Source organism: Sordaria macrospora, chromosome 7 (assembly GCF_033870435.1).
Source record: "Sordaria macrospora chromosome 7, complete sequence".
Lineage (NCBI taxonomy): Eukaryota > Fungi > Ascomycota > Sordariomycetes > Sordariales > Sordariaceae > Sordaria > Sordaria macrospora.
Window position 1 is genome coordinate 2,437,591 of NC_089377.1, and position 22,704 is coordinate 2,460,294.

The 22,704-nt window shown below is 52.3% G+C and overlaps 6 protein-coding genes across 6 annotated transcripts; 3 read left to right on the forward strand and 3 right to left on the reverse strand.

Annotated features, from left to right (window-relative positions):
• The first annotated feature begins 489 nt into the window (after positions 1-489).
• SMAC4_06127 (uncharacterized protein) lies at positions 490-3,327 on the forward strand. The gene is made up of 4 exons (XM_003344795.2): positions 490-1,075; positions 1,335-2,038; positions 2,099-2,238; positions 2,294-3,327. Exons 1-4 carry the CDS (start codon positions 861-863, stop codon positions 3,038-3,040), a joined length of 1,806 nt encoding a protein of 601 aa, XP_003344843.1. The 5' UTR covers positions 490-860; the 3' UTR covers positions 3,041-3,327.
• A 952-nt stretch (positions 3,328-4,279) lies between these two features.
• Positions 4,280-9,952, reverse strand: SMAC4_06126 (uncharacterized protein; the record flags this gene model as incomplete). The annotated part of the gene is made up of 1 exon (XM_003344794.3): positions 4,280-9,952. One exon carries the CDS (start codon positions 9,950-9,952, stop codon positions 4,280-4,282), a length of 5,673 nt encoding a protein of 1,890 aa, XP_003344842.3.
• A 1,481-nt stretch (positions 9,953-11,433) lies between these two features.
• Positions 11,434-13,500, forward strand: SMAC4_06124 (uncharacterized protein). Its single transcript, XM_066090395.1, has 4 exons — positions 11,434-11,519; positions 11,590-11,630; positions 11,728-12,836; positions 12,897-13,500. The coding sequence occupies exons 1-4, from the start codon at positions 11,512-11,514 to the stop codon at positions 13,122-13,124; spliced, it is 1,386 nt and encodes a 461-aa protein (XP_065947777.1). The 5' UTR covers positions 11,434-11,511; the 3' UTR covers positions 13,125-13,500.
• A 667-nt stretch (positions 13,501-14,167) lies between these two features.
• SMAC4_06123 (uncharacterized protein) lies at positions 14,168-15,764 on the forward strand. The gene is made up of 3 exons (XM_003344792.2): positions 14,168-14,390; positions 14,527-14,725; positions 14,882-15,764. The coding sequence occupies exons 1-3, from the start codon at positions 14,348-14,350 to the stop codon at positions 15,330-15,332; spliced, it is 693 nt and encodes a 230-aa protein (XP_003344840.1). The 5' UTR covers positions 14,168-14,347; the 3' UTR covers positions 15,333-15,764.
• Positions 15,765-16,325: 561 nt separating this feature from the next.
• SMAC4_06122 (uncharacterized protein) lies at positions 16,326-18,754 on the reverse strand. The gene is made up of 6 exons (XM_003344791.2): positions 18,047-18,754; positions 17,352-17,921; positions 17,220-17,248; positions 17,049-17,134; positions 16,774-16,950; positions 16,326-16,628 (listed from the first exon to the last, which is right to left on the reverse strand). Exons 1-6 carry the CDS (start codon positions 18,213-18,215, stop codon positions 16,517-16,519), a joined length of 1,143 nt encoding a protein of 380 aa, XP_003344839.1. The 5' UTR covers positions 18,216-18,754; the 3' UTR covers positions 16,326-16,516.
• Positions 18,755-18,761: 7 nt separating this feature from the next.
• SMAC4_06121 (uncharacterized protein) lies at positions 18,762-21,649 on the reverse strand. Its single transcript, XM_024655800.2, has 3 exons — positions 20,653-21,649; positions 20,359-20,559; positions 18,762-20,279 (listed from the first exon to the last, which is right to left on the reverse strand). The coding sequence occupies exons 1-3, from the start codon at positions 20,702-20,704 to the stop codon at positions 19,030-19,032; spliced, it is 1,503 nt and encodes a 500-aa protein (XP_024511629.1). The 5' UTR covers positions 20,705-21,649; the 3' UTR covers positions 18,762-19,029.
• Between the last annotated feature and the right edge of the window lie 1,055 nt (positions 21,650-22,704).

Consider the following 22,704-nt stretch of genomic DNA (forward strand, 5'->3'; position numbering starts at 1 on the left):
TGAGGTTGTGGAGAATACGATGTTGCACAGACTGGATGAAATCGATGGTGAGGGTAGTGAGTTCGGGGGAGATACGCCGAGGCCGAGTGAAAGTCGGGACCTGAGACCGGGTTCCAGTTCTAGAAAATCGGCCCACTTACAAAATCACGGCGCGCCGGCCGGCCGGGGAAGCTCCATTGCTGCACATGCGATGACGTTGGTAAGCCAGGGGTGCAAGGCCACTGAGCTAGACCCAATTTACAGTTGCCGGTCCGGCAATAGAACTTCAACCTTTAGGCGGTGTGGAACTTCTGGGCGCTTTGACCACCCATTTATTTCGCCAAGCATTGGATGTCCAACCGTCCGTCGCACACCAGCGGGTGGAGTGTTCCAGGTCGCGCCGCCCAGTTGCTTGCCTTGCCATCAGCCTGGACCGCAAGACCCCATTGAATTCCTTCCCGATAATAACTGCTGGACAATAGGAGAGTTCACCTCCCTTTTTAAACTTTCTTAAATATTCCGACTTGGACTTTCTTGTCTCTTCCTCGCCCATCCGTCGCTCCCTTCGCCTCATCAACACCACCCGATTGAATACCGACACATTTCTTTTTTGGCGCATTGTTGAATCACACTTGGGAGGACATTAGTGGTCTCGGTCATACTCATCCACCAACAGTACCTACATTCGACTCGACGAAACAGTCGGCTTTACCTCGACGCAATCTCGCGCATCTCAGATCGGATCTCGGTCACCATCTGCACCCGACGGTTTGCCATCGAATCCTGCTTTGCGCGCAAGCCATTGCATAGCCCTAGCATCACAGGCACAGAACACCAACCCTATTCATTAAAGACCGACAGGCCCCGACACACAAGCGATCATGTCAGATATCGACGACGAGTTGCTCGCCCTTGCTGGCGGTGACGTCTCCGACGACAGCGGAGATGAGGCTATGGACATGAGCAGGGACGATTCCCGCTCACCGTCACCAGATCCTTCGAGGAAGAAGGACACGTCCGCCAGGGGACCGGCGAAGAAGTCAGTGGGCAGGAAACGTGGTAGGAGTGATGACGAGTCGGAGGATGAAAACCAGGCGTAAGTGCTCATCTTCCCCTTCACCATGCTTTCCAAGGTAGCCCTAAGGCTGCCGCTTTCCCTGTCCATGCAGCACATTAACCTCAGCCTCCTGCTTGCCTTTATTTACCCCTCGCTCCTCGCTCCTCCCTTCTTGCCTCTTTTCCCTCTTTATTCCGTTAACCTCTCCCTTCACGATGCTGCTCTCCATTCTCCATAACACCATTCTGCTCAACATCCTCATCATTATCATCATGGCTAAAAAACATGACTACGACAGCTTGGCGCCGGGGTCCCCGGACTCCCAAGCTTCTGCCCCCATGGACGAATCAGACTCAGACTCGGATGCCTCGCCGGCGAGGCGTAGTGTTGACGATGAGGTGAACCAATACCCTGTCGACGGTCTCTTCCGCGACTACGAAGAGAAGGAGCAGATCATGAGCATGCGAGAAATCGAAAGGGAACAGATCCTGGCCGAACGTCGAGAGGAGAACGAGCGTATCCGCCAGAACCGCATGCTTCGTCAGCTAAAGGTCAACCAAGAGAAGAAACGCAAGGCAAGCTTAGCCGAGCTCGATGATTCGTCACGCAAGACATCACGGGCTCGCACCAAGGCCGACGACAAGATGGATTCCCTCCGGCGGGCCCGGGAGGAACGCTCCAACCGCAAGGAGCAGCGGGAGCGGGAGAATGATCGTCGTAAGCGTTCGCCTTCGTACCGACGCAGCCCAGGCCGTGATGATAGCGATGTTGAATGGGATGGCCCGAGCAAAAAGAAGCACAGGTCTCGTTCGCCAGAGAGCAGGGAGAGTCCACCTGCCGAGCTTCGAGACTTTGAGCGTGTTCGTGTTGGCCGTAGTCGCTTCGCTGAGGTTGCTTTCTATCCCGGCTTTGATGAGGCTCTCACAGGATGCTTTGTTCGTCTGAACATTGGTCCCGACCCCGATACTCGCCAGGATGTCTACCGTATGGCTCTCATTAAGGGTAAGTTTGTTTCCGGGACACTCATGTTTCATATGCGGGTCACTAACATTCAGCGAACAGGTTTCACCACCGGTAAGGCTTACGCCTTGGAAGATCATCAGGGTCACCAAATGGTTGTCGACATGTATGTCAAGGCTGCCCACGGCAAAGCCGTTCGCGAGTGGCCTTTGATCACATGTTCCGACCGAAAGTTCACAGACGTATGCAACCCTTTCCTTTCCTCACTTGACGTATCACTAATTTGAGCGTCAATAGGCCGAGTTTAACCGTTACAAACAAGTCTGTCTCAACGAGGGCGTCCCCTTCCCGGACAAACAGACCCTTATCGACAAGATCGACGACATCAACCGCCTCGTTCAACGGACTTGGACCGAGCAGGAGCTTTCAGACAAGCTCAAGCGTCAAAATGCCCTGCAAGCCAAATTCTCTGGTGCCCAGCGTGACTACATCAAGAAGCAACTCGACATTGCTCGCCAAGCCAACGACGAGGCTGCTATCGCCCGCTACCAGGAGCGTCTTGAAAAGCTCGAGGTACCTCGCCTTGCCTTCCGCACCTCGCTTACCAAGAAGGACGGCAAGAAGGACCTGACCCAGCAGGAGAAGCTGGCGCTCAAGAACATGGAGAACCGCAGGAAGAACGCCGAAGAGGTGCGCAAGGCCCAGCTCCGTGAGCGGGCCAGGGCCCGTCAAATTGAGAAGAAGATTGAGCGTGGCGAGGCCGTGCAGGAGGATATGAGCCGCAGGCTCATCACACGACCCAAGTTTGTGCACGACTCGTCTGAGAAGCCCACGCCTAGTCCGTCCAAGGCTGGCACACCCGCACCGGGTACGCCATCCAAGGCCGAGACCAGGAACGCAAACGGGGTGTTGCCACATATTGCAAAGTTGCAGGAGCAGCATAGGCAGCAACAAAAGAAGAACGGCTTGCCGGTGATTTCGGCGCCGCTGATGGATGATGAGATTATTGGCGCCATGGATCTTGGTATCGATATTGAGCTTTGATAGAGAGGTTTGAAGTGGGATTCTGGGGAAGGGGGGGGGCGCTGGTAAAACACAAGAAGCCTGGATCAAACTATACACAGGCAGATATCTGGTCTGATCCCGCCAGCTGAATCGCTTTTGGTGGGAACAGGGCCCATATACATCAACCTGGAGACCATAGTCACATGCAGCTTTTGGCCGTCTTAGCTTGGCTTCCACTTGCTTGGGTGATGAGGAATGGATAGCTTAGAAGTAGCAGGAACCTACCTATATTGGTTACGGCGAAAAAATATGAATGAAGACCCTTTACGGATATCTGCCCATCTCCTCCTCCTTACATATATATGCCTAACTGGTATGTAAACTTATATTTATACGAACCTGTAATCACGGCATATGATACGTTGCGTGGAATATTATGGTAACACTTTACAAAAGCGTCACTACTATAACATCCCCAGCTCTTCCTAGAACGCTGACACGTACGGTAGTGTCCAAGGATATTTTTCGGTATACAAAAGATACTAAATAAATATACTATAGTGTACAAGAGTTTAAAGGACAGATACACACTACCTGCGTTTTGAAGACAGCGGTGTGTGAACTTAACAACAAAACTAGTAATAGCTACAGATAGATAGATAGATAGATGGATAAATGAATAGGTGTATAAGCTGAGAACGAGAACAAAGAATGACTCGAGAAAAAGCAAGAGGCTCTTGCCACCACCGGTATATCCCGAATGGTTACAGCCACAAACAAGATGATATGTCAAACCCCACCAAGCCAACAACGCCTTGCCATGAATACTGAAGTGTTACTGTAAATAAATTCGTTTTGTGTATCTTCCGCCATCGCCGCCCCATTGATTACATGTTATTGCGAAGATTGAGTTAAAAAAAACAAAAAAACAGTGAAGTTGAAGAAAGAACTGAACGGGAAAAAGGTGAGTGCTGCCGAGAACAGCAGGATGGAAGTAGGATTGTGAACAGCATAGCCGTGGAACAACAACACAACAACAACACAACAACAACACAACAACAACACAACAACAACACAACAACAACACAACAACAACACAACAACAACACAACAACAACACAACAACAACACAACAACAACACAACAACAACACAACAACAACACAACAACAACACAGCAGACAATAAAAGATTTAGTTACTAAAACAAACACCGTGTGGTTAGCCCCCGTCCGTTTTCTCGGTTTCACAGGTCACTTTAGGGGAGGAAAAAAAACTTACTAGATCTGCAAAGGCGCCACTTGATCAACCTGGAACAACCAATTCCCGTTATTCTCCTCCGTAACCAGCCAGTCATACGGGAACTGGACCAGCGTGCCCTGCATCAGCCTCAGAGTCTCCTCGGCCTCTGCGGGGTTCAGCGTCTGCGCGTCGAAGGGGTTGTACCCGCGTTTACTACGGCCCGTGTTCGCCCTACGACGCTGCTGCCGGGTAGACGCGGCTGGCTTGACACCGGCACCATTAGTGCCCGTGGCGGATGCGCTGGTTGCTGTGTTGTCCGAGGACACTGCGGCGGCGCTGTTGGGGGTTGCGTTGTTGGTGTTGTCGGCCATGGTGGTGGTGGAGTTACCGCTAGCTGAGGTTGGGGGAGGGTGGTTAAAATCTTGGTTATTGTTGGAGAAGGTGGCGTGTCGCTCCTTGTTATTGGTGGTGGCGTTGTTGGCGCTTAGGAAGATTCCAGATCCCCAGTTGTCGTTATGTTGGTTTGAATCAGCGCCGTCTTTGGGTGTTGCTGTGGGCGGGCGTTCGCCGTTATTCTGCGACGCCGCCAACATCGCGGTCTTTTCGGCATCGAGTGGGAAGGTCTGGGCCTTGCGGGCGTGGTCTTTCTCGTCCATCGTCGTATTTGAGCCAGTGCGTTCCCGAGCGCCCTTGTCACCACCGCCGCTAAGCTTAGAGACAGGGGTGACCAGCTTCTCTGTCAAGCTCTTGCTGAGTTGAGCCGGACCAGGTGCGGCAATACCGGCCCCAGCGCTGGTCTGTCCATGCCCGGAAGCTACTGCGTTCTTCTCATTGACTTCCTCACTCGTCTTGCCACCCTCGAACTGCTTCTTGAACTCCCGCTCGTTAGCCTTGAACTCCTTGTACTCGGCCCAGTTTGTTACTGCAGAATCTGGCATGGTGTGGAAGACGCGGCGGTAGATCTTGGTGTTATTCTCAGCGACACGAGACCAAACATCATCGTAGAAGACTGGATTGAGAGGGTCCCGCATGCAGTCCTTGTCAATGTTGGCGAGCTCAATGTTCATGGCCATCTGGCTGTGAGATAGAGTGCCATTTGCTGTGATCTGGACAGGCGGTCCACCAATATCGGTATCGTCCACAACAGGCAATACAGGCAACTGATTGGCTCTAGGGAGGCCAAGCTGCTCCGTAGTCCGTCTGTTAAACGGCGGCATCGGCGGCATGTACTCGTTGCCGATGCTTTCAGAAGGAGATGCAGCATCGTGAAGTCGGGTGCGAAGCTCGTGGGGTTCATGCGGGCTGTCCAGAGTGCCTCTGCCCTCTGCAGCGATATCGTGGACCAGCACTTCGCGGCCATTCACCACGACTGAGTCTCTGCCCTCGTCGATACCTTGCATTTGAGCAGCCTTCCAATGATCAGGACCATGTCCTTCCACTTCCCGTCTGTGCCTCTCGCCGGCATGCCCATGCCCATGCCCATGGCTGTCTCTACCGGCAACAGATTTGCCCTTGGAGTCTGGCCTTGGGAGTTCCTGCATCTCAACGTCATGATTGAAACTATGCGCTCTATGACGAGGGAGTTGCGGTGGCGGCGGCGTGCTGGGTGGAATATGAGACGACATATGTGATGACCTGCGTCTCCTGGACGAGCTCTCGGGGATCATAGAGTCTTCTGAGTCGTCATGGAATTCGCCATATTCCAAGTTCGGATGCTCCATGTGGTGTTCCGTGCGTTGTTCCATTTCAGCCCTTGCCTCGGCTTCATCTAGCTCTGCCTGGCGTTCTTCCTCTTGAATCTCATCGGTATCCAAGCCCAAGTGTTCCCTCATCAGTCGGAGACGCAAAGTGTGAGCGAAACGACCAACCTGGTAAGGCTTCCCACCCATTGTGGACCAGATCATGTCGGTGTCACGAACAACAGCCGCACATTCCGAATCACGGTTTCCAAGCATAGACCGCTCATTGATGTTGGCCGATCCGATCAAGGCGATGCGGTCATCGACAATAATACACTTGGCGTGAATGTAAAGTTGTTCGGTCGTCAGGGTGTTGTTCTTAAGTTTACCCCATTGACGCAGGCTGAAGAACTGGATGTAGTCCTCCGGGTTGATGCCGGCAGCCTTAAGACGGCCAAAGATGGAGTGTTCTCCGCGGCAGATACTCCGGTACTGGCATTGGAGAATCAAACGAACACTGGTTCCATCCTGGTCATTGACCTCGTTTTGGAAACCGGGCATCAGTGGGATGATAATGACTGCGCGCCAGTCCTCGCCCTTTTCGTGCGCACGCATAGCACGCTCAACCAGAGCATCACCGATGCGGTTGACGATTTTCACGTTCAGCGTCTCTGTGCTGGTCACAAAGAACTGGTTCTCCATGTAGACAAAGTGATCAGACTCCTCAATCATCTTGACGTAGGCGGACTGGATACTGTGTTCGGTCTCATCGATACCGATCGACCACGTCGATGCTGAACGGAGCATTTGTACCTCGCAGGTTCCATTCAAGCCTGCGGCCTCGAGTTCCTCCCTGCTGCAGTCAGGAGGTGGCAGCAAGAACGGTGTAGGTCTCGTGGGCTTCCGGCCGCGTCTCACATAATTCCATCTCTGAACGAAATGGCGGGTGAGATCTCTGGCTGGCTGGCCAACAACCTGCATGGCGATATCATGCCACGGCATTCTGGGAACCTTAGACCTGTCGTACATCTCCTCGTATGGCTCATGGAGCCTGACAAAGTCCTGGACACGAGGGTTCGAGTAGTCCTTTCCAGGGAACATTTGGCAATGCTCTGCGTCCTTGGGCAGATTGTACGAATCAGGCTCGAATCCGGTGGGCTTGTCATCAGTCACAGGATGCTGCGGTGTGTCCCAACGACCGAAACACAGATCTATACCGCCGACGAATGCAATATCGTGGTCGACAATGACCAGCTTTTCGTGGTGAGCGAAGAAGAACTGGTTCTTCTTGAACTGATTAGGTGATCTTTGAACAAAGATGTTAGGGTGCAGGTTCAGTAGGGAAAACTTGGTGTACTCCGAGTCAATTGGAACTGCGGCCTCGACGTTTCGGTAGACAATGACGAAAATCTTGACGCCTTCCTGGGCCTTTCTCTGGAGTAGACGATCGAGACGCCATTTTTGACTGATGCAAGCGGGTCGCCTCATGTACAACTCCGGACTCAGCCACCAGTCGTGAATGTAGATGACGTCCTTGGCCATACTGATAGCTCTTGAGACATTCCACATGTAGTCCCGACCGTCGACCAGCCATTGGGCGAATACGCCCGTACGAACAGGTGCATAGCTTCCGAATCGATTCCGTTGATGCCATGGCGTACTCTTGAGCATCTCCAGAATGGACTCCTCGAACTGCTGTATGAGATGCTGGCTGGGGGAGAACAGCTTGATCTTCCTCTCGGACGTCATGATCTTGAGGGTGTGGTGGTTGGAGGACTTGGACTTCTTCTTAGCCGCCGTGGTTAGGTCAAAGTTCTCGAGATCCTCCTCGCCCTCGTTGGCGTTGGCGTTGAGGTACTTGTTCTTGTCCTTCTTAGAAACAATCTTGAACTTGGGGTCGACAAGATAAACGTCGTAAATGTTCATGTTCTCCGGGGACTCAACGCAAACGATATAACTCTGGCGAACAAGGAACCACTTCTTGCTGTGCCTAGCGATAACCTTGCCCGGTGTCAGGACCCTCCGGAAATCGAGTCCCTTGGAGGACTGAATGTGGAGGTAACACTCCTTGCCGTGGTAGCTTCCCTCGGCAGCAAGGCGGACTCCAAGAGCAGAAAGCTCCAAGAATCGGCAGAGTCGGTTGCTGTCTGCCCGGAACATGAGCCAACGGACCATCTCTTGCAAATACTTTTCCAGAATCCTCTGCTGCTGCTCGATGTACTTTCTCTTCTTGGTGACGGCGTCAAGAGCCATCTGATTGAGATCACCCTTGGAACCCATGGCCGAGTTCTTGCGGCGCCCACCAAAAGCACCCATGCGAGACTTCTTTTTCCGTACCTGCGGCCTGCCATTTTCTTCGACATCGGTGCCCTCAACAGCCGTTTCCCCGGCAGTCGCCTCACCAGCGGGATCTTCGAGTATGCGAGGGGGCTCGAGTGGTTCTTGTGGTTCCTGTTCCTCGTCGTCCTCTAAGCCTCTTACTGCGCGTAAGTAAGGGAAAGCGGAAATAGGGAAATTCGGCTGTTTGGGCCTAGTACTACCCTCTGGCAAGCGGTGTAGTGTAAGCTTGTCTTTAGGGGGGTTGATCTTGTATTTGAAGTGGAGGTTCATGATCTCCTTTATGTGACGCTTGACGGTCCACTTCATCTGACTGGGGCCGCTACCGTACTCGAGTTCGATGGTGAACAGGACATGTCTCTCGCTATCCTTGCCTGGAAGAGGCGCACTGTCCTTGATCCGGAGTCTCAGCTGTTCGAGAAGGACGGGGATTCTCTTATTTCCATGTTCGTCACGCTGGATCATACTGGCGAACATCAAGACAGCCGGTGTAACTGCGGTAAGCTCGGCCATGAGCTCAGCAGACTTGAAATAGTCGTATTGGTCATCCCTCTTCTGTCGTAACAGGCGCAAAGTACTCTTGACTTGACGCCATTTTTGAGCACCAAAAGTTGCAGCCCTGTCTGTGCCGAAAAAGGGCCTCCTCGGGGTGGCATCACCGTCAGAAGCCCCACCGCCGAGATTGGAGAAGCGGCGAAGATGCTGCCCGATCCTACGGGGAGATTCAAGCTCGTCACCCTCACCATCTGGCCGATTCGACATCCATAGATTCGTCCTTCTGTTGATGCGCTGTCTGGCGATTTGGTCCCTGCCTTCGCCCTCGGAAAGGCCTCCACGATCCCCGATATCTGATAACGTAGAGCGACGTATAAACCCGAAGCGGGCATGTCCACCGGGCGTGGTCGGCTCTTGCTCGATTCGAGGTGTGTTGGGAGTCGAGAAGGATTCGAACTTTGGTCGCCTAATCCGTCTCTTTTTCTTTTGTCGAATCTGTGACTCCCCTACCCTCTCATCGGCGGTCTCCTCTGCGTCGGCATCTTCGTCGCTACGGTCGTCGACTGATCGGGGATGACGGTGGCGTGACACGGTTGGAGAGCTAGCTGTAGAGTTAATCTCGGGCGGGTAGCTTGGAGACTTGAAAGTCTGGGAGGTGCTGGGGCCGGCGAGCTCCTTCAACTTGGTCATGAAACTGGACCCTCGAATCCTGTTCATGGTATCTTTGTGATCCCATGAGCCATGGCGCTCGTGGTGTATGACGGGTGGGGGTTCGAGGACGATATCGTTGTTGGCGAACTGTACGCTACGTTCGGAGTAGGGTACGTCGGAAGGACCTGTGCCAGCTGTAGGAAGGGTTGAGGGGACGGAGGAGCGATTGGTGGTTGCGTTGACATCTTGAAGCGGCAACCAGGCGGGCGGGCCTTGCTCCGGTCCGGAGGAGATACCGTCGGGGTGTGGTTGACCTCCGTTCAGGTAGTCGGAGGCGGACGGGCTGTCATTCGCTCTCGGTGTCCTCGGAGAGCTCGCCTTGGTTGCGAAGTCGAACTGGTCAGAGCCGATTGGTGATGGAACGCCAAACACCTGGGCCTGGGTAATTGTGGGTAGTTCCTCAAGGGTCCCTGATTGCAGAACACTCTCTTTGCGCAAATGTGTTGGCACAGGCAGACTGGTCGAGCTGGATCGGTTCGGGTCGGCCATGGTGGAAGATTGGGCGGTTGATGGTTGGCCAGCCTACTGGGGGGCTGCTGAAGTAGGGTGTTGCTGTTGTTGTTCTTGCGGTTGATGCTGGGAAACCTGGACAATCTCTTGAAGGAAGAAGGTGAAAGATCCTCGGTAGCGAAACATGCCGTGGCTCACAAGTACTCGTCGAATTCGTCTCAGTCGTGGGAAGCGGTTTAACCCTCCAGGGGCTCGCAGACGGCGGTCAACTTTTTGTTGGAGACGATGATCGGAATTGCTGGTCGGGTTGGGGCCGAACGGGCCAACGACGGATAGGAGAGCGGCAGGTAGAGTGGTTCCGATCGAACCAGCAGGGTCGGTGAAACACGATGGCGACGTGGCTGGTAGGAAAGGTGATATTATTCCCGAGCTAGAGTGAAGGTGTAAGTTCGCAGATACACTCAGAATTAGGGGGTGAAGGTCGAAGTAGAGTAAACCAAAGATGATAAGGTGACGTTGAAGCAAGGTGCAAACTGTATGCAGTGTATTACAGAGCGGGCAGCATCCCCGTAAAGGTATGTAGGCGCAAAAAGGGGCAGGAGAAGAAGTCAAAAGTTAGAGGTTATTGTTATTGGCGCGCGTCTCCTGTTACTGTTATCGTCCGGTAACGGTAACTATTCGTTGTGGCGTATCTATCGTTGCAGTGAGTACGCCTACGGTTATTCTCTCACCTACTCTACTTCTGTACTCCATTCTGATATCTTGAAAGTTGCCTCCGTTATACGTCAATGTTTGAAAGTCAAAAACGTGCCTCATACCTGCCTGTGTTTGTTTTAGTCAAAGTGGTGAGACGAAGGATCCCGTTCCGTCACGTTGCAAGGTAGCGCAATGCTCCGCTAAACAAAGGCGCTGGAAGGAGGTCCCGTCAGCGCCGTCGCACCTGGATGGCTGGAGAGAATGGGGTTCGTCAATTTAGGTTGGAGTGGACCTGCAGACACGGTCTTTTAAATTGCAGAAACTATGCCCAAGAAGGTTAGGAGTCTGGGGCGCCTTATAAACTGCTGGATCCAACCGACGGGAGCCAGCCACTCAGCCCGGCCCATGAGATGGAGAGAGATGGACTGGATGTCTCTGCAGGTGCCCCTCTCCGATACAACAGGGCAGCTGACAGCGGGCGTCACTGTAGCGACGGGACAGCGGTACATGTACACTACAGCAACATCAACACACCAGTGCTGGTGACGGGTTGTCATTGCCAACGAATATTTGGTTGTTTTGCCGTTCTAGTTTGGATCAAAGAGGCGAGTACTGGGGCCTAGACTCTGGGGATGTTTTCCACTTTCCAAGCTTGCGGGACCGGGCATTTGGTGATTTCCCTTGCAGTTCGGCTGTTCGTTCACAGCTTCCCTCCCCCGTCGTCGCGTCGTCGCGGAATCTTAGCGTGCTGTGTAGGTACCTAGCGGTGGGCAACGTGCTGTTGCATGTGGGGAACTCCCGTGCTCTGCTGACGTCCTTGTGTTTACTGATGCTCCCTCCGCTTTTGTCCCGATTGCAACAATTTCCGCCTGGAGGTCTCGCGCCTCGTTAATGCCACCACCATGCCCAGGTACGCGTCCCAATCCAACACCTAACTTGATGGTTTACCGTAACAAAATTTCACTAACACCAGGAAACAGAGAAATAATAACTATCCAGGCCGGCCAGTGTGGCAACAGCAGTGAGTATCCAATCCAGCCTGACGAGGCGGCCGACCTTTACCCAGTCTTGCGCTTCAACACCCGACAGCTCAACGCGCAACTGCTAACATCACCAAGTCGGAAGCCAGTTCTGGCAGCAGCTGTGTCTGGAACACGGCATCAGTCAAGATGGAACTATCGAAGACTTTGCGACCGAAGGCGGCGATCGTAAAGATGTCTTCTTTTACCAGAGCGACGATACGCGATACATTCCCCGCGCCATCCTAATCGATCTCGAACCGCGTGTCATCAATACCATTCAGACGGGATCCTACCGGAACATATACAATCCCGAAAACTTCTATGTGGGCAAGAGCGGTCTTGGTGCGGGCAACAACTGGGGTGATGGTTACCAGACAGGCGAGCAGGTACACGAGGAGATCATGGAGATGATTGAGCGCGAAGCCGACGGCAGTGACTCCCTCGAGGGTTTCATGATGCTACACTCCATTGCCGGTGGTACAGGATCCGGACTGGGCTCTTTCCTACTCGAGCGATTGAACGACCGCTTCCCCAAGAAGATCATCCAGACATACTCAGTATTTCCCGACACGACCAGCGCGGGCGACGTTGTCGTACACCCTTACAACAGCTTGCTTGCGATGAGGAGGTTAACGCAAAACGCCGACTCGGTAGTGGTGCTTGACAACGGCGCCCTCTCACATATTGCCGCCGACAGACTGCACGTTCAAGAGCCTTCCTTCCAGCAGACGAACCAACTCGTATCGACCGTCATGTCCGCCAGCACAACCACCCTCCGATACCCCGGCTACATGCACAACGACCTGGTCAGCATCCTTGCCTCTTTAATCCCGACTCCCCGATGCCACTTCTTGATGACGTCGTACACGCCCTTTACCGGTGACCAGGTGGAACAGGCAAAGACGGTGCGCAAGACGACGGTTCTCGACGTGATGAGACGATTGCTGCAGCCCAAGAATCGCATGGTGTCTACTGTACCCGGCAAGAAGAGCTGCTACATCTCCATCCTGAACGTCATCCAGGGCGACGTGGACCCAACCGATGTGCACAAGAGTCTGCTCCGTATTAGGGAGCGTCGTCTTGCTACATTCATTCCTTGGGGTCCCGCCAGCATTCAGGTGGCGCTGACCAAGAGGAGTCCCTACGTGACCATGGCACATCGTGTCAGTGGCTTGATGTTGGCAAACCATACCAGTATTGCTACGGTACGTCAATTGTTCGCGTATTGACAAGATGGGTGGTTAAACTGACAATTCTTTACGCAGCTCTTCAAGCGCATCGTCAGGCAGTACGACGGTATGCGGAAGCGCAACGCCTTCATGGAAGCCTACAAAAAGACAGCGCCGTTCTCTGAGAACTTCAACGAGTTTGACGAAGCCAGGGAGGTCGTCATGGACCTCATTGCCGACTACGAGGCTGCCGAAGACGCCAACTATCTCAACCCAGACCTTGGCGAAAGCGCGTCGGCCGACACGGACAAACGGATGGCTTGAGTCTTGAGACGGACAGATTTGTTTCGACCATGGATAGGATCTCTGAGAGATACCGCTGAGAGATAGCAGGCATACCTCTTTTTTACTCGGCTAAGGCGATATCCCGACACCAAATTGTTATTCGCAGGCGTTATTGGGGCGGGAAGGGAAAACCACCATAGGAGGAAGGTGTTGGCGTGCGTTATGTATCATTTCGTTGCGACGGGTGCTGTTAATAGATTGCTGCAGCAATTTTGATCAACCCCCAAATCATGCGTGGCCTTTAGATTGGGGTTTAAGGAACCTTGAGTTAACATACTTTTAACAACTGACAAGTGGCTTCGTGGTCAAGCGGTGTGGTGCGCTGAGCTCTCTTTGCACTCAGAGGGTTGCGCACCACCTGCCAGTTAGAGGGCCCCCGGCTATTAAAGGCGGTGGGGCACTCCCTGGAAGCACTGTAAAACTGGCGTCTTCGGGCTACGCAAATAGGGCTCTTCTACTCCTTTCCAGTTAAACGTGACGTCCTCCGTTCGATCCCGCCCTTGTCTCTTATTTTTTGCCCCTTTTTCTTTTGGTTGCTTTTCGCATCCTATAATGCGATGCGTGACGTTCTGGGTCTGTCGGATGCTATCTGGATTATAAAGTGAATAGTGACGATGAAGCTATCACCAGATCTTGGCACTGCTTAGCGCCAGACCACTCCAGACCATTTGCGACGAGGGTCGTCGCCTCAGCATATTATGGAAGGACACAACAACTAAAATGCACCCATGTCCTTGTCGGTTTGAAATGAAAGATTACCTCATTAAGGCCGAGCGAACGGTATCATATGCCCTTCACTCATTGCAGATTGCCGCGAGAATTCGAGATGCAAAGATCTTGAATAACACGGCCCCCTTGGAGTTTCCCTGTTGCTTCCACTTCCCCAGAAAGAGAAAGGAGCTCTGCCCAATGGAAAGCGGGCTGGTCCTCAGTCTTCAAAAGCTCCAGCCTTATTCGACGCCACAAAGTGGGTCACTGTGTGGAGGCGAATGCCGCGGACAACCATTAGCTAAGCCGCAGCAGCATCACTGTAACTGGGAGACGGAGGCTCGCTGTATGTAACCGCAGAGCGGGACGACGTCGATATCATTGCTGCGATCTTGGGTTTGCGCTTTTGCCCCGTCCGAAGGAACGCTCTCTCCTCCTCTCACTCCTTTTCCCTAGACATCTCGCTCTCACTGCGACAACCGCATATTTCCAACATGTTGTTCTCTGTGAGGACAGGCGCCTCGATGGCTCTCAGAGGTGGGTGAAGCTGTCTTTTCCAATTCTTGTTTCCTACACACTGCGAAAGTCCGCGCGCGAGTCATTCAACGAACTCCATCACGATAATCCCCACGGCGACGATAACTCCAGCTGACGATAACGGAACTATCCACAGCCCGGCCGACTGTCGCTGCCGCCCAGATCGTCCCCTTCCGCATCGTTTCGGCCGCTTCTATCTCCTCGTCCTCCCGCAAGGATGCCACGGGCGCCGTCGCCCCAGCTGGCGCACAGCACGGCGGCATCGTCAGGCGCGAGCGCAGAGAGGTTCCTCTTGCCAGCCAGGAGGGCACCAAGGGCGCTGTTCAATATGCTCTGTACGTTACCGAGAATCCGGGGCTCCACGAACTCCACACCCGTTCATGACATCCGGACAAGGATATCCCCTATCATAACAACATCTCTCCACAACACAACACTACGGCAGCAACAACCACATGTCAATAACCACTAATATGTTCCTTTCAATATAGCACAACCCTCGACAGCATCGTGAACTGGGCCCGCCAATCGTCTCTCTGGCCCATGACCTTCGGCCTCGCCTGCTGCGCCGTCGAAATGATGCACCTCTCCACCCCGCGGTACGATCAAGATCGCTTGGGAATCATTTTCCGTGCTTCGCCCCGCCAGTCGGACGTGATGATCGTTGCCGGTACTCTGACCAACAAGATGGCGCCCGCCCTGCGCCAGGTGTACGACCAGATGCCCGACCCGCGCTGGGTCATCAGTATGGGCTCGTGCGCCAACGGCGGCGGCTACTACCACTACTCGTACAGCGTCGTGCGCGGGTGTGATCGCATCGTCCCCGTTGATGTCTACGTTCCCGGTTGCCCGCCTACGTCTGAGGCGCTCATGTATGGCATTTTCCAGCTGCAGAGGAAGATGCGGAATACCAAGATTACTCGGATGTGGTATCGCAAGTAGATGTGTTATTGCTTGGTATCTACTTTTGTGTGGTCATGGGGGTAACTCTTGGTATGAAAGAAGGGGGTAGGTAGTTCGGAGGACCCGTGGATGAGATGAGAAGAAGACGACGAGTGGTGGCAAAAACCGGAAGAACAGGACGGTTAGAGTTTTGGTGGACAAGACGGAAGAGCTCGAGAACAGCGGCTCATGGGAAAGGAAACCCAGTGGAAATTAGACAAGATGTATTTATGCTCAAAGTTGGCGTCTTACTTTTTGCTCCTTTCTGCCCTCAAAAACTGCGACAATGAACAAAGGCAGCTTTGGTAGCGGTTTTAAGTTGTGTTTTCTTTTCTTAGGGCTTTGATATATTCTTTTGGCAGTTCTACACATAAGTTGAGGCGTGCCGTGAGCTTATAAGGTAGAGAGGAAAATGCATGTTGTTACGATCCGTGCAGTTCTTAACCAGCTACTTGGTCAAGACAGAAGTCATCGGACCGCCCAGCGTTACTCTGAAAGTGAAAAAAAGACAAAAGAATGGTTCAATTCTTACATATCAGTCACTCGCTCGCCAGCCTGGCTTAAGCCTTGCAATGGAAACTCTAGCTCAGGGCGGGACTGTGCATCGATGATCTTAACGCCCATGCAGTCAAACATGATTAGAATATTCACAGGAAGCCGATGGGCCTTAAGCTAGTTCGCTTGTCAGGATAGAGTAGACTTTCATTGTATATACATTATTGATTAGGTGGCTATTGTACAGATGGAAATTAATCAATAAAGCCGAACCGACATGATCATAAAGTATTGCGCAGGATTAAGATACAGATAACTTAATATTATATAAGTATCACTTGGTAAAACCGGGATTGCTTAGATGTTACATCCTTTTTTCACTTTCTCTCTTCACTTTCTCCCTTCACTCTCTCTCTTTACTTTCTTTCTAACAGTCCTATAAAAAGACACACCTCAACAACACCAAGACATAAAGCAAACGGAAGTTTTTCATTTTTAGGTAATGAAAAAAATCTCCAGGGCAATTAAAGGCTCGGGTATAACAAAAAGAGCAACTCGCCTGCAAGATGTGTGTTATATGTGCATTCGCAACTTCAATCTCCCATCATTCATCCCACTGCGTATTAATCTCATTAACCCCACACACCTGTCATCATTTATACAGGTACCATCCATATATCATCCCTCGTCTAAGCAGCATAAACCTGAATCTTCCTAATCCTTTCCTTGGCCTCTTCCCTCAACTCCTTCACAATCTCGCCAGCAGGCCTTTGATCCTTTACCAAACCTACGGCGGTTCCGCTGCACGTATTCCACCAGTTAAGTTAGCAAACAACAACACTCAGAGCTTCTTCGTGCGGGGAAGTTGGAAGTTGGAAGTAAGACGAGAAAATGAGAGAGAAAATGAGAGAGAGAGAGAGAGAGGAAATGTAAGAAAAAAACATACGCCCAAGTAACAGCCCGCGAATTGTCTCCCACGCTCGCAGCCTCCTTGAACTTCTTGTGGTTCTCCTCAAAGGGCAAGCCAGCAGCGTGGTCATCGTACGAAGCACCGCGGACGGCGCGTCCGTCGTAGACGTTGTGCCAGATTTTGGTGCTGTTGATTTGGTCGTGGAAGTGGGATCTGGCAAGTGGGTTCTTGGTTGTTAGTACATGTAGGCTGTTTGTTGGTTTACTTCAAGGTTGGCTGGAGTGGGGAGTGAGTTTTAAGGAAATACTAACTTGACAGTGTTGAGACCTCCATCGTTGGTCTCGAGGATGAGCTTCCTGCGAAATTCTGGGGTGGCAGCTTCGGTTGCTACGATGAACTGAAGGGAGAGCAAGACTTGTCAGTGGTTTTCTCAGCCCAACGAAACTGGGGAATGGGGGAGAAAAGGTTGAGGAGAGACTCACTCTAGTACCCAACACCACACCTTCGGCGCCTATTATTAACCATCATGTCCACGTTAGCACACCTCGCACGTATCACCCGTCTCCATCCCCTTCACCCCTCAAGCTCAACTTTTCAAGAAAACAAAAACTCACCAAGACCCAAAGCGCTAGCAACCCCCCTCCCATCAGCCACCCCTCCCGCCGCCACAACCACCACCTCTCTCCCCTTAGGCTTAAACTCTTTCTCAACCATATCCACCACCTCCGGCACCAAGCTGACAATCCCGCTCCCCTCAGCAAACTGATGCCCGCCGGCATCGATTCCCTGTGCAACAATCACATCCGCGCCATCCTGCACCGCCTTCCTCGCATCCTTGACGGTGCCCACCTGGAAGAACACCACAAAGCCCGAAGCGTGAAAAGCCTCGATCAGCTGCTTTGCCGTCCCCTTTGCTCCCGGCTTACTGGAGGACTCAAAGTCCGGGTCGCTGGCGAACAGCCAGACAGCTTGCGGGGAGTGTTCCTGCAGTATGGGCAGGACGGTGTCGACGATGTGCGGCACCGAGACGGTGTGAGTGAGGAGGAGACCGACGCCGATTGAGGGGAGGGGTGTCAGGGGGCGGTCGGCGAGGTCGAGGGCTTTGCGCGCTAGGAGCAGTTCGTTGCTTAGGTTGGTGAGTTGGGAGGAACCGGGGCGGAAGTCGAAGCCGCCTGCTATGAAGCCTGTTTGTTTGTTGTTTTGGTTAGTGTTTTAGGTGTTTTAGTAGTATAAAATTTGGGGTGAGAATTGGATGAAGTGAAGTGATTAATTAGATTAGATGATGAAAGGGAGAAAACGGAGTACGAACCAATGCCGCCAGCCTTGGATACTTCAGCAGCAAGAGTGCCGTTGGCGATGAGGTACATGGGGGCGCTGATGATGACGGGGTTCTTGGTGGTGGGGAACCAAGAGTTGAGCTGGGTGAGGGCCGTCTGGGCGGATTCCTCCTTCTTGCTGCTGTGGCCTGGAAAGTGCATCTTGAACTGATTTGTTTCGATAATTCTGATATCAAAGTGTCTTTGGTGTTGTCAAGGTTGGTAATATTGAAGATGAAGAATGATGCAGATTGGAGCTTCAAGTGAGGTTGTGAGATGCGGGGTGAATTGTAGCTTGATATACTCCAACTCGTCGATGAGGTCCGCGGAGGTTGTACTCACACTGCAAATAAAGTGGAGAAAGGTCACTCTTATATACGACGACGGCCGAGCGCTTTCCGTTCGATACCTTGCTGAGGTTTAACTCCTTCGCTGGAAAACTTGTGTTATACCGAACGATTTCCTGAATGGGATGTTTGAAATGGGGCCTGACAAGGGGTGAATAACCGAGGACAAAGGTGATTCATACTGTTGCACAGTTCCTTTCCCCGCAAGGCCTCTTCTCGGCCATGTTTGACAAATGAAATCCGAAGCTGTGGTCAGAAAGCCGGCCGTGAGATGCAGAGTCCCTGCATGACCCAAGTAAACATCATGTAGATCTCCAGAATGAGACAGAAATATCATCAGTTTGCAAAACTCGCGATCAAAGGTGAACGTATGGTACTGTCTGACTTGTATCAGTGATAATGTAAATCTTATCCTAGCTAAGTGACGTTGTGGGTCTGGCAGCCCTATTCCGCTGTCCTACTCAATGCTGTCCTTAGCTATCCAAAGCCTTTGAAAAAAGATAAAACGTATGTGTAACATAGGAGCTGCTATATATAATTGTCGAGAGCTTTAAAACCCCCGTAGGCCTTCGACCCTTGGCATAGACAATATACTCTCACCTGCATAATTGCATAAGCGATGGCTGCCATCAGGGTGCCTTTCCCACCATCAAGACCAACAATATCGCGTTGCCGACGCACGCCACCACAAATGTCACCCACACCGCAATCTCTCCTACCATCGAGGGTGCCTGAGACTCGTGCCTCGAATTCCACAAGCACAACGCAGCGACTGCCGTACCCAGCGAGGTAACAATGCCAACTGTCACACCAGCATCGACCTCCAATCTCATCTTATGTCGGCCCGTCATGATCAGCATTGTCGCAATACCCATCAGCACAAACGCAACCAGGTAGCAGCCCCAAGTACCCCAGAACAACATTTCATCACGATGGCGCGCAATGCGCCGTTGTTCTAGGCTTCGGTAGCCGGACTCAGGAAACTCTTCCGACGATGCATAGCCATAAGAGCCTCGTCTCTCGGCGCGCCCACGACCGCGGCGGAAGCTGTGTGGAGGCGAGTTCGTAAAGCGATCGCTAACGTTGTCCTCGTCGATGTCGGTATCTGAGTAGGCAACACCAGGAGGGTATGTGAAATAGCTTGGCGGCGCGAGGGTAGCACCGTACCGATCAGTCGACTGGTTTCGCGAGGATCCTAGTAGAGGCTGGTTTTCTGCACTTTCGTTTGCGCGTGTGTCTGGTGTTGGCTCTTGACTACGCCCCATCATCTTCTTCATCGGCGACGAGATCCAGTTCATTACACTGCTTATACCAGGAAAACTCATATCTTCATCCGGGTTGACATAGATGGCATATTCATCGCAGCGGTCATCGCCAGCCTCGCTTCCGTGGTCATATTCGTTCCAATAGCCTGTCGGGACATCCTCCTCGGGAACGATGGTTACACTGGGTAGAAGTCGTTGTTCTCCAGCGCGGGCCGGGCGGGTGGGTGTAGCGGGTTGGGTTGGTGGAGAGGAGCTGCCACTGCGGCTCGAATCCCTAGGCGATGCAGCGCGTATCGTCTGGAGTAGGTCGTCGTGTTGGGATTGAAGCGGAGAGAAGTCGCGTTTGGTGAAGCTCTTTGGGTTCGCCAAGATGGTTTCCCTAAACCGTGCCCCGAGAGTCGCCGAGCCCGTCCATTTCCGGTACTTCTTTAGGATCTTGCGGAAGGCGACAGTTTGCGCACTAACAAAGCGCTGGAGGGCGTGTACCTCGTCACCGCATTCTAACAATTCTTCTTCATATTTCGCGAATCGGCGCTCTCGTTTGGGCGACGTGCGTGCTTTCGTAGAGGATGCGCATCGGACAATCAAGGCGTGTATTTGATTGGATAGGTGCTCTACCGACGTCACACCCAGGGTGTTAGTGGTTGTAACCGAAATCAGGGGAATTAGTGGCAGTGTGACGAAATAACATACGAATACGACGGGCTATCTCATCGGCCTTGCTTGATACAAACAGGTCGACACGATCATGTTGTCGACAGAGCTCGTCGTAAAGCTCGTCTTCGAACTTTGAGAGTGCGGCGCCTTGGTGGCCTGGAATGGCAATCGCAGTGCCCTGGGACCTGGTCGTGTGCGCCTTGATGTGGTGTTTTAGCGAGTTGTAGTCGATGTTATCTGTTCGGTAAGGTAAAGATCAGCAGGCACCCTTTGGTAAAGTATGGTACAGTCATCAGCAAACTGCGGATAAAGACGGGGCAAAAGACATACGGATTCGCCATTGGGGGACAGATTCCCTGTCAAACTGCTCTCCGAACTTCATTCCTCGTAGAAGCGGTGTTGGTGGTGGTGGTGGTGATGGTGATGGCGGTGGTGGTAGGTTGTAAGAGTGTTAAGAATTGGCACTTGTAATACACGTATGTATTGCGATGGGAGGTAAGGAACGTCCTTGTTAGTCCACACAACGTCGTCGAATCCCGTCTTGGGAATGGTTACACCCGGTGGCGTCAATGTACGAGAGAACCGGTCTGTTGGAATGTAAAATCTCCAAAACCAGCTTGTCCCTTGTGCCTTTGTTTTGATGCAAGTCGACGCCAAACGCAATGCAAAAATGCCAGAAATCTGTAGTGACAATGTCGTTGGAGCGAGGCAGGCGGTTAATATGTATGCACGGATCGAAGGTACAACTGTCGGTCGGGATCCCGCAGCGTCTCTTGCACCAACGGCGGCACTGTGGCAATGACGAAAGTGTGGGATAAAAGCTCTGATCGCTGGCGGATACCGTCGGGGGAATGGGGACTCAGTAGCCAAGGGTGTTGACTGGTTGAGGCTGTAGTGTAGGCGTGGTAAGGGCACGGGGGACCGTGTGGGCTTGGAGAAGACGGTGAAGTTTCAACCAAGCGATCAACACAGACACTTCAGGTTCGTTTCGGATTGCTGGAGACAGAGAGTTGCTAATCTTCGTGGAGATGCTGGAGTGGTCTAGAGTGGCTGGCCAACTGTTGGCTGTCGATTGTGCTTAGCTCTAGTCTTTAGTGTCAATGTCCAAAAGAAGGGTTCAAAGAAAGAACTGGCGGGGAGCAGAACGAGACAAAAACGAAGACGGGTCTGGCAAACTTTGTAAAAAGAGAGGGAAAGGAAGAAAACTGTGTGACGACAGGCCGAATCTAAAAAGAGCCCAGCAATTCTGAGACAAGCGGACAAGATAAACTGGAGTCGCAAGCTGAAGAGAACATGAAGGATTCGATCTGTTCCAAAAAAGCCAAGGAATCAAAAACAGGAAGAGCCAATGCGCTAGCGCCAAGAAGAACCGCCACGAGACCACCTAGGAACAGGACCCTTTTCGGACCCTCCGTGCACTGTGCAAAGCCTTTGTTGGTGGGTCTTTCCGCCAGGACGCAGGGGAGCAAGTCAAAAGTTCAGGGGTGTCTCTGACGGTTTTCCGGTGGAACCTCGAGGTTTTTCCCGTGGGCTCTTTACGACGTAGCCAAAGTGGAGGTGGTTGCAGCTGAGTTTTAGATTGTTTTCCATCCTTTCCAACCACGTCTGTCCCCTTGCGACTATCTTTCTGTGAACCTGTTTCGTTATCTTTCACAGGAACTTGCTTTCAACAACAGCCCTTGTCTCCCGTCGTTACCGTGCCGAACATAGTCTTTGATTGGTAGGGTTCGTCGAAGAGTTCCACCCTGGTCTAGATCCATCGGCCCTGTCATAATTCAGTAAACAGGCACGTGCTTGCTGACCCGTCTTGACGCCGGCAAGCCATCCTCGGGATTTGTTAGACTTCGAATCTTTTTCAGCTTCTTCCCTTCTTTGTTCTGGCAAGGCACGCGACCATTATCATGAGATATTCAATAGCCGACAAGCTACGAGCACAGCCGTGTCACATCGTCTTGTTGTCTGTGTGGTTACCTTATCCACAAGCGAGTGTTGGGGGAATTGACCTTCCATGTCGAGGTTGAGTCTATCACCAACTTGATTCCGGAAAAAGCCGATTGAATTGTCACTGACATACAGCTGCTGAAGCATGCAAGGGCGGCTTCCCACAGCGTGCGGTGGATGACATGACAGACAGGTGCTCTTGACATGTCCTGTTGTGAAGACATGCTGTGAGATGCAGTTTCTCTCTTCACCCACACAGACTGAGGCTGTCATATGGAGGCGGATATAGGAAAACAAGAATAAATCGGCCCTTCCAGGTCTTTCCCGCCGAGATCTCCTTGGCTTAATAGCAATATCCGGCAACTGAAAAGGATTCCCGTCCCTCCATCTCGGCTTATCTGTCAGTTCTCTTACCAGACAGTGCGCGATCTGCAGTCATTG

Bases quoted from the DNA above. Each gene is read 5' to 3' on its own strand.
- SMAC4_06123 (XM_003344792.2), top strand. From the start codon at position 14,348: ATGTTGTTCTCTGTGAGGACAGGCGCCTCGATGGCTCTCAGAG. The intron at 14,391-14,526 runs GTGGGTGAAGCT...AACTATCCACAG, and splicing joins CGCCTCGATGGCTCTCAGAG to CCCGGCCGACTGTCGCTGCC. The intron at 14,726-14,881 runs GTACGTTACCGA...CTTTCAATATAG, and splicing joins GGCGCTGTTCAATATGCTCT to CACAACCCTCGACAGCATCG.
- SMAC4_06127 (XM_003344795.2), top strand. From the start codon at position 861: ATGTCAGATATCGACGACGAGTTGCTCGCCCTTGCTGGCGGTGACGTC. The intron at 1,076-1,334 runs GTAAGTGCTCAT...TGACTACGACAG, and splicing joins TCGGAGGATGAAAACCAGGC to CTTGGCGCCGGGGTCCCCGG. The intron at 2,039-2,098 runs GTAAGTTTGTTT...TTCAGCGAACAG, and splicing joins CCGTATGGCTCTCATTAAGG to GTTTCACCACCGGTAAGGCT.
- SMAC4_06122 (XM_003344791.2), bottom strand. From the start codon at position 18,215: ATGCACTTTCCAGGCCACAGCAGCAAGAAGGAGGAATCCGCCCAGACG. The intron at 17,249-17,351 runs GTGAGTTTTTGT...GGTTAATAATAG, and splicing joins TGCTAGCGCTTTGGGTCTTG to GCGCCGAAGGTGTGGTGTTG. The intron at 16,951-17,048 runs GTTAGTATTTCC...CCCACTTGCCAG, and splicing joins GGAGGTCTCAACACTGTCAA to ATCCCACTTCCACGACCAAA.
- SMAC4_06124 (XM_066090395.1), top strand. The intron at 11,631-11,727 runs GTGAGTATCCAA...AACATCACCAAG, and splicing joins CGGCCAGTGTGGCAACAGCA to TCGGAAGCCAGTTCTGGCAG. The intron at 12,837-12,896 runs GTACGTCAATTG...TTCTTTACGCAG, and splicing joins ACCATACCAGTATTGCTACG to CTCTTCAAGCGCATCGTCAG.
- SMAC4_06121 (XM_024655800.2), bottom strand. From the start codon at position 20,704: ATGAAGTTCGGAGAGCAGTTTGACAGGGAATCTGTCCCCCAATGGCGA. The intron at 20,560-20,652 runs GTATGTCTTTTG...CTTACCGAACAG, and splicing joins TGTCCCCCAATGGCGAATCC to ATAACATCGACTACAACTCG. The intron at 20,280-20,358 runs GTATGTTATTTC...TGACGTCGGTAG, and splicing joins TGAGATAGCCCGTCGTATTC to AGCACCTATCCAATCAAATA.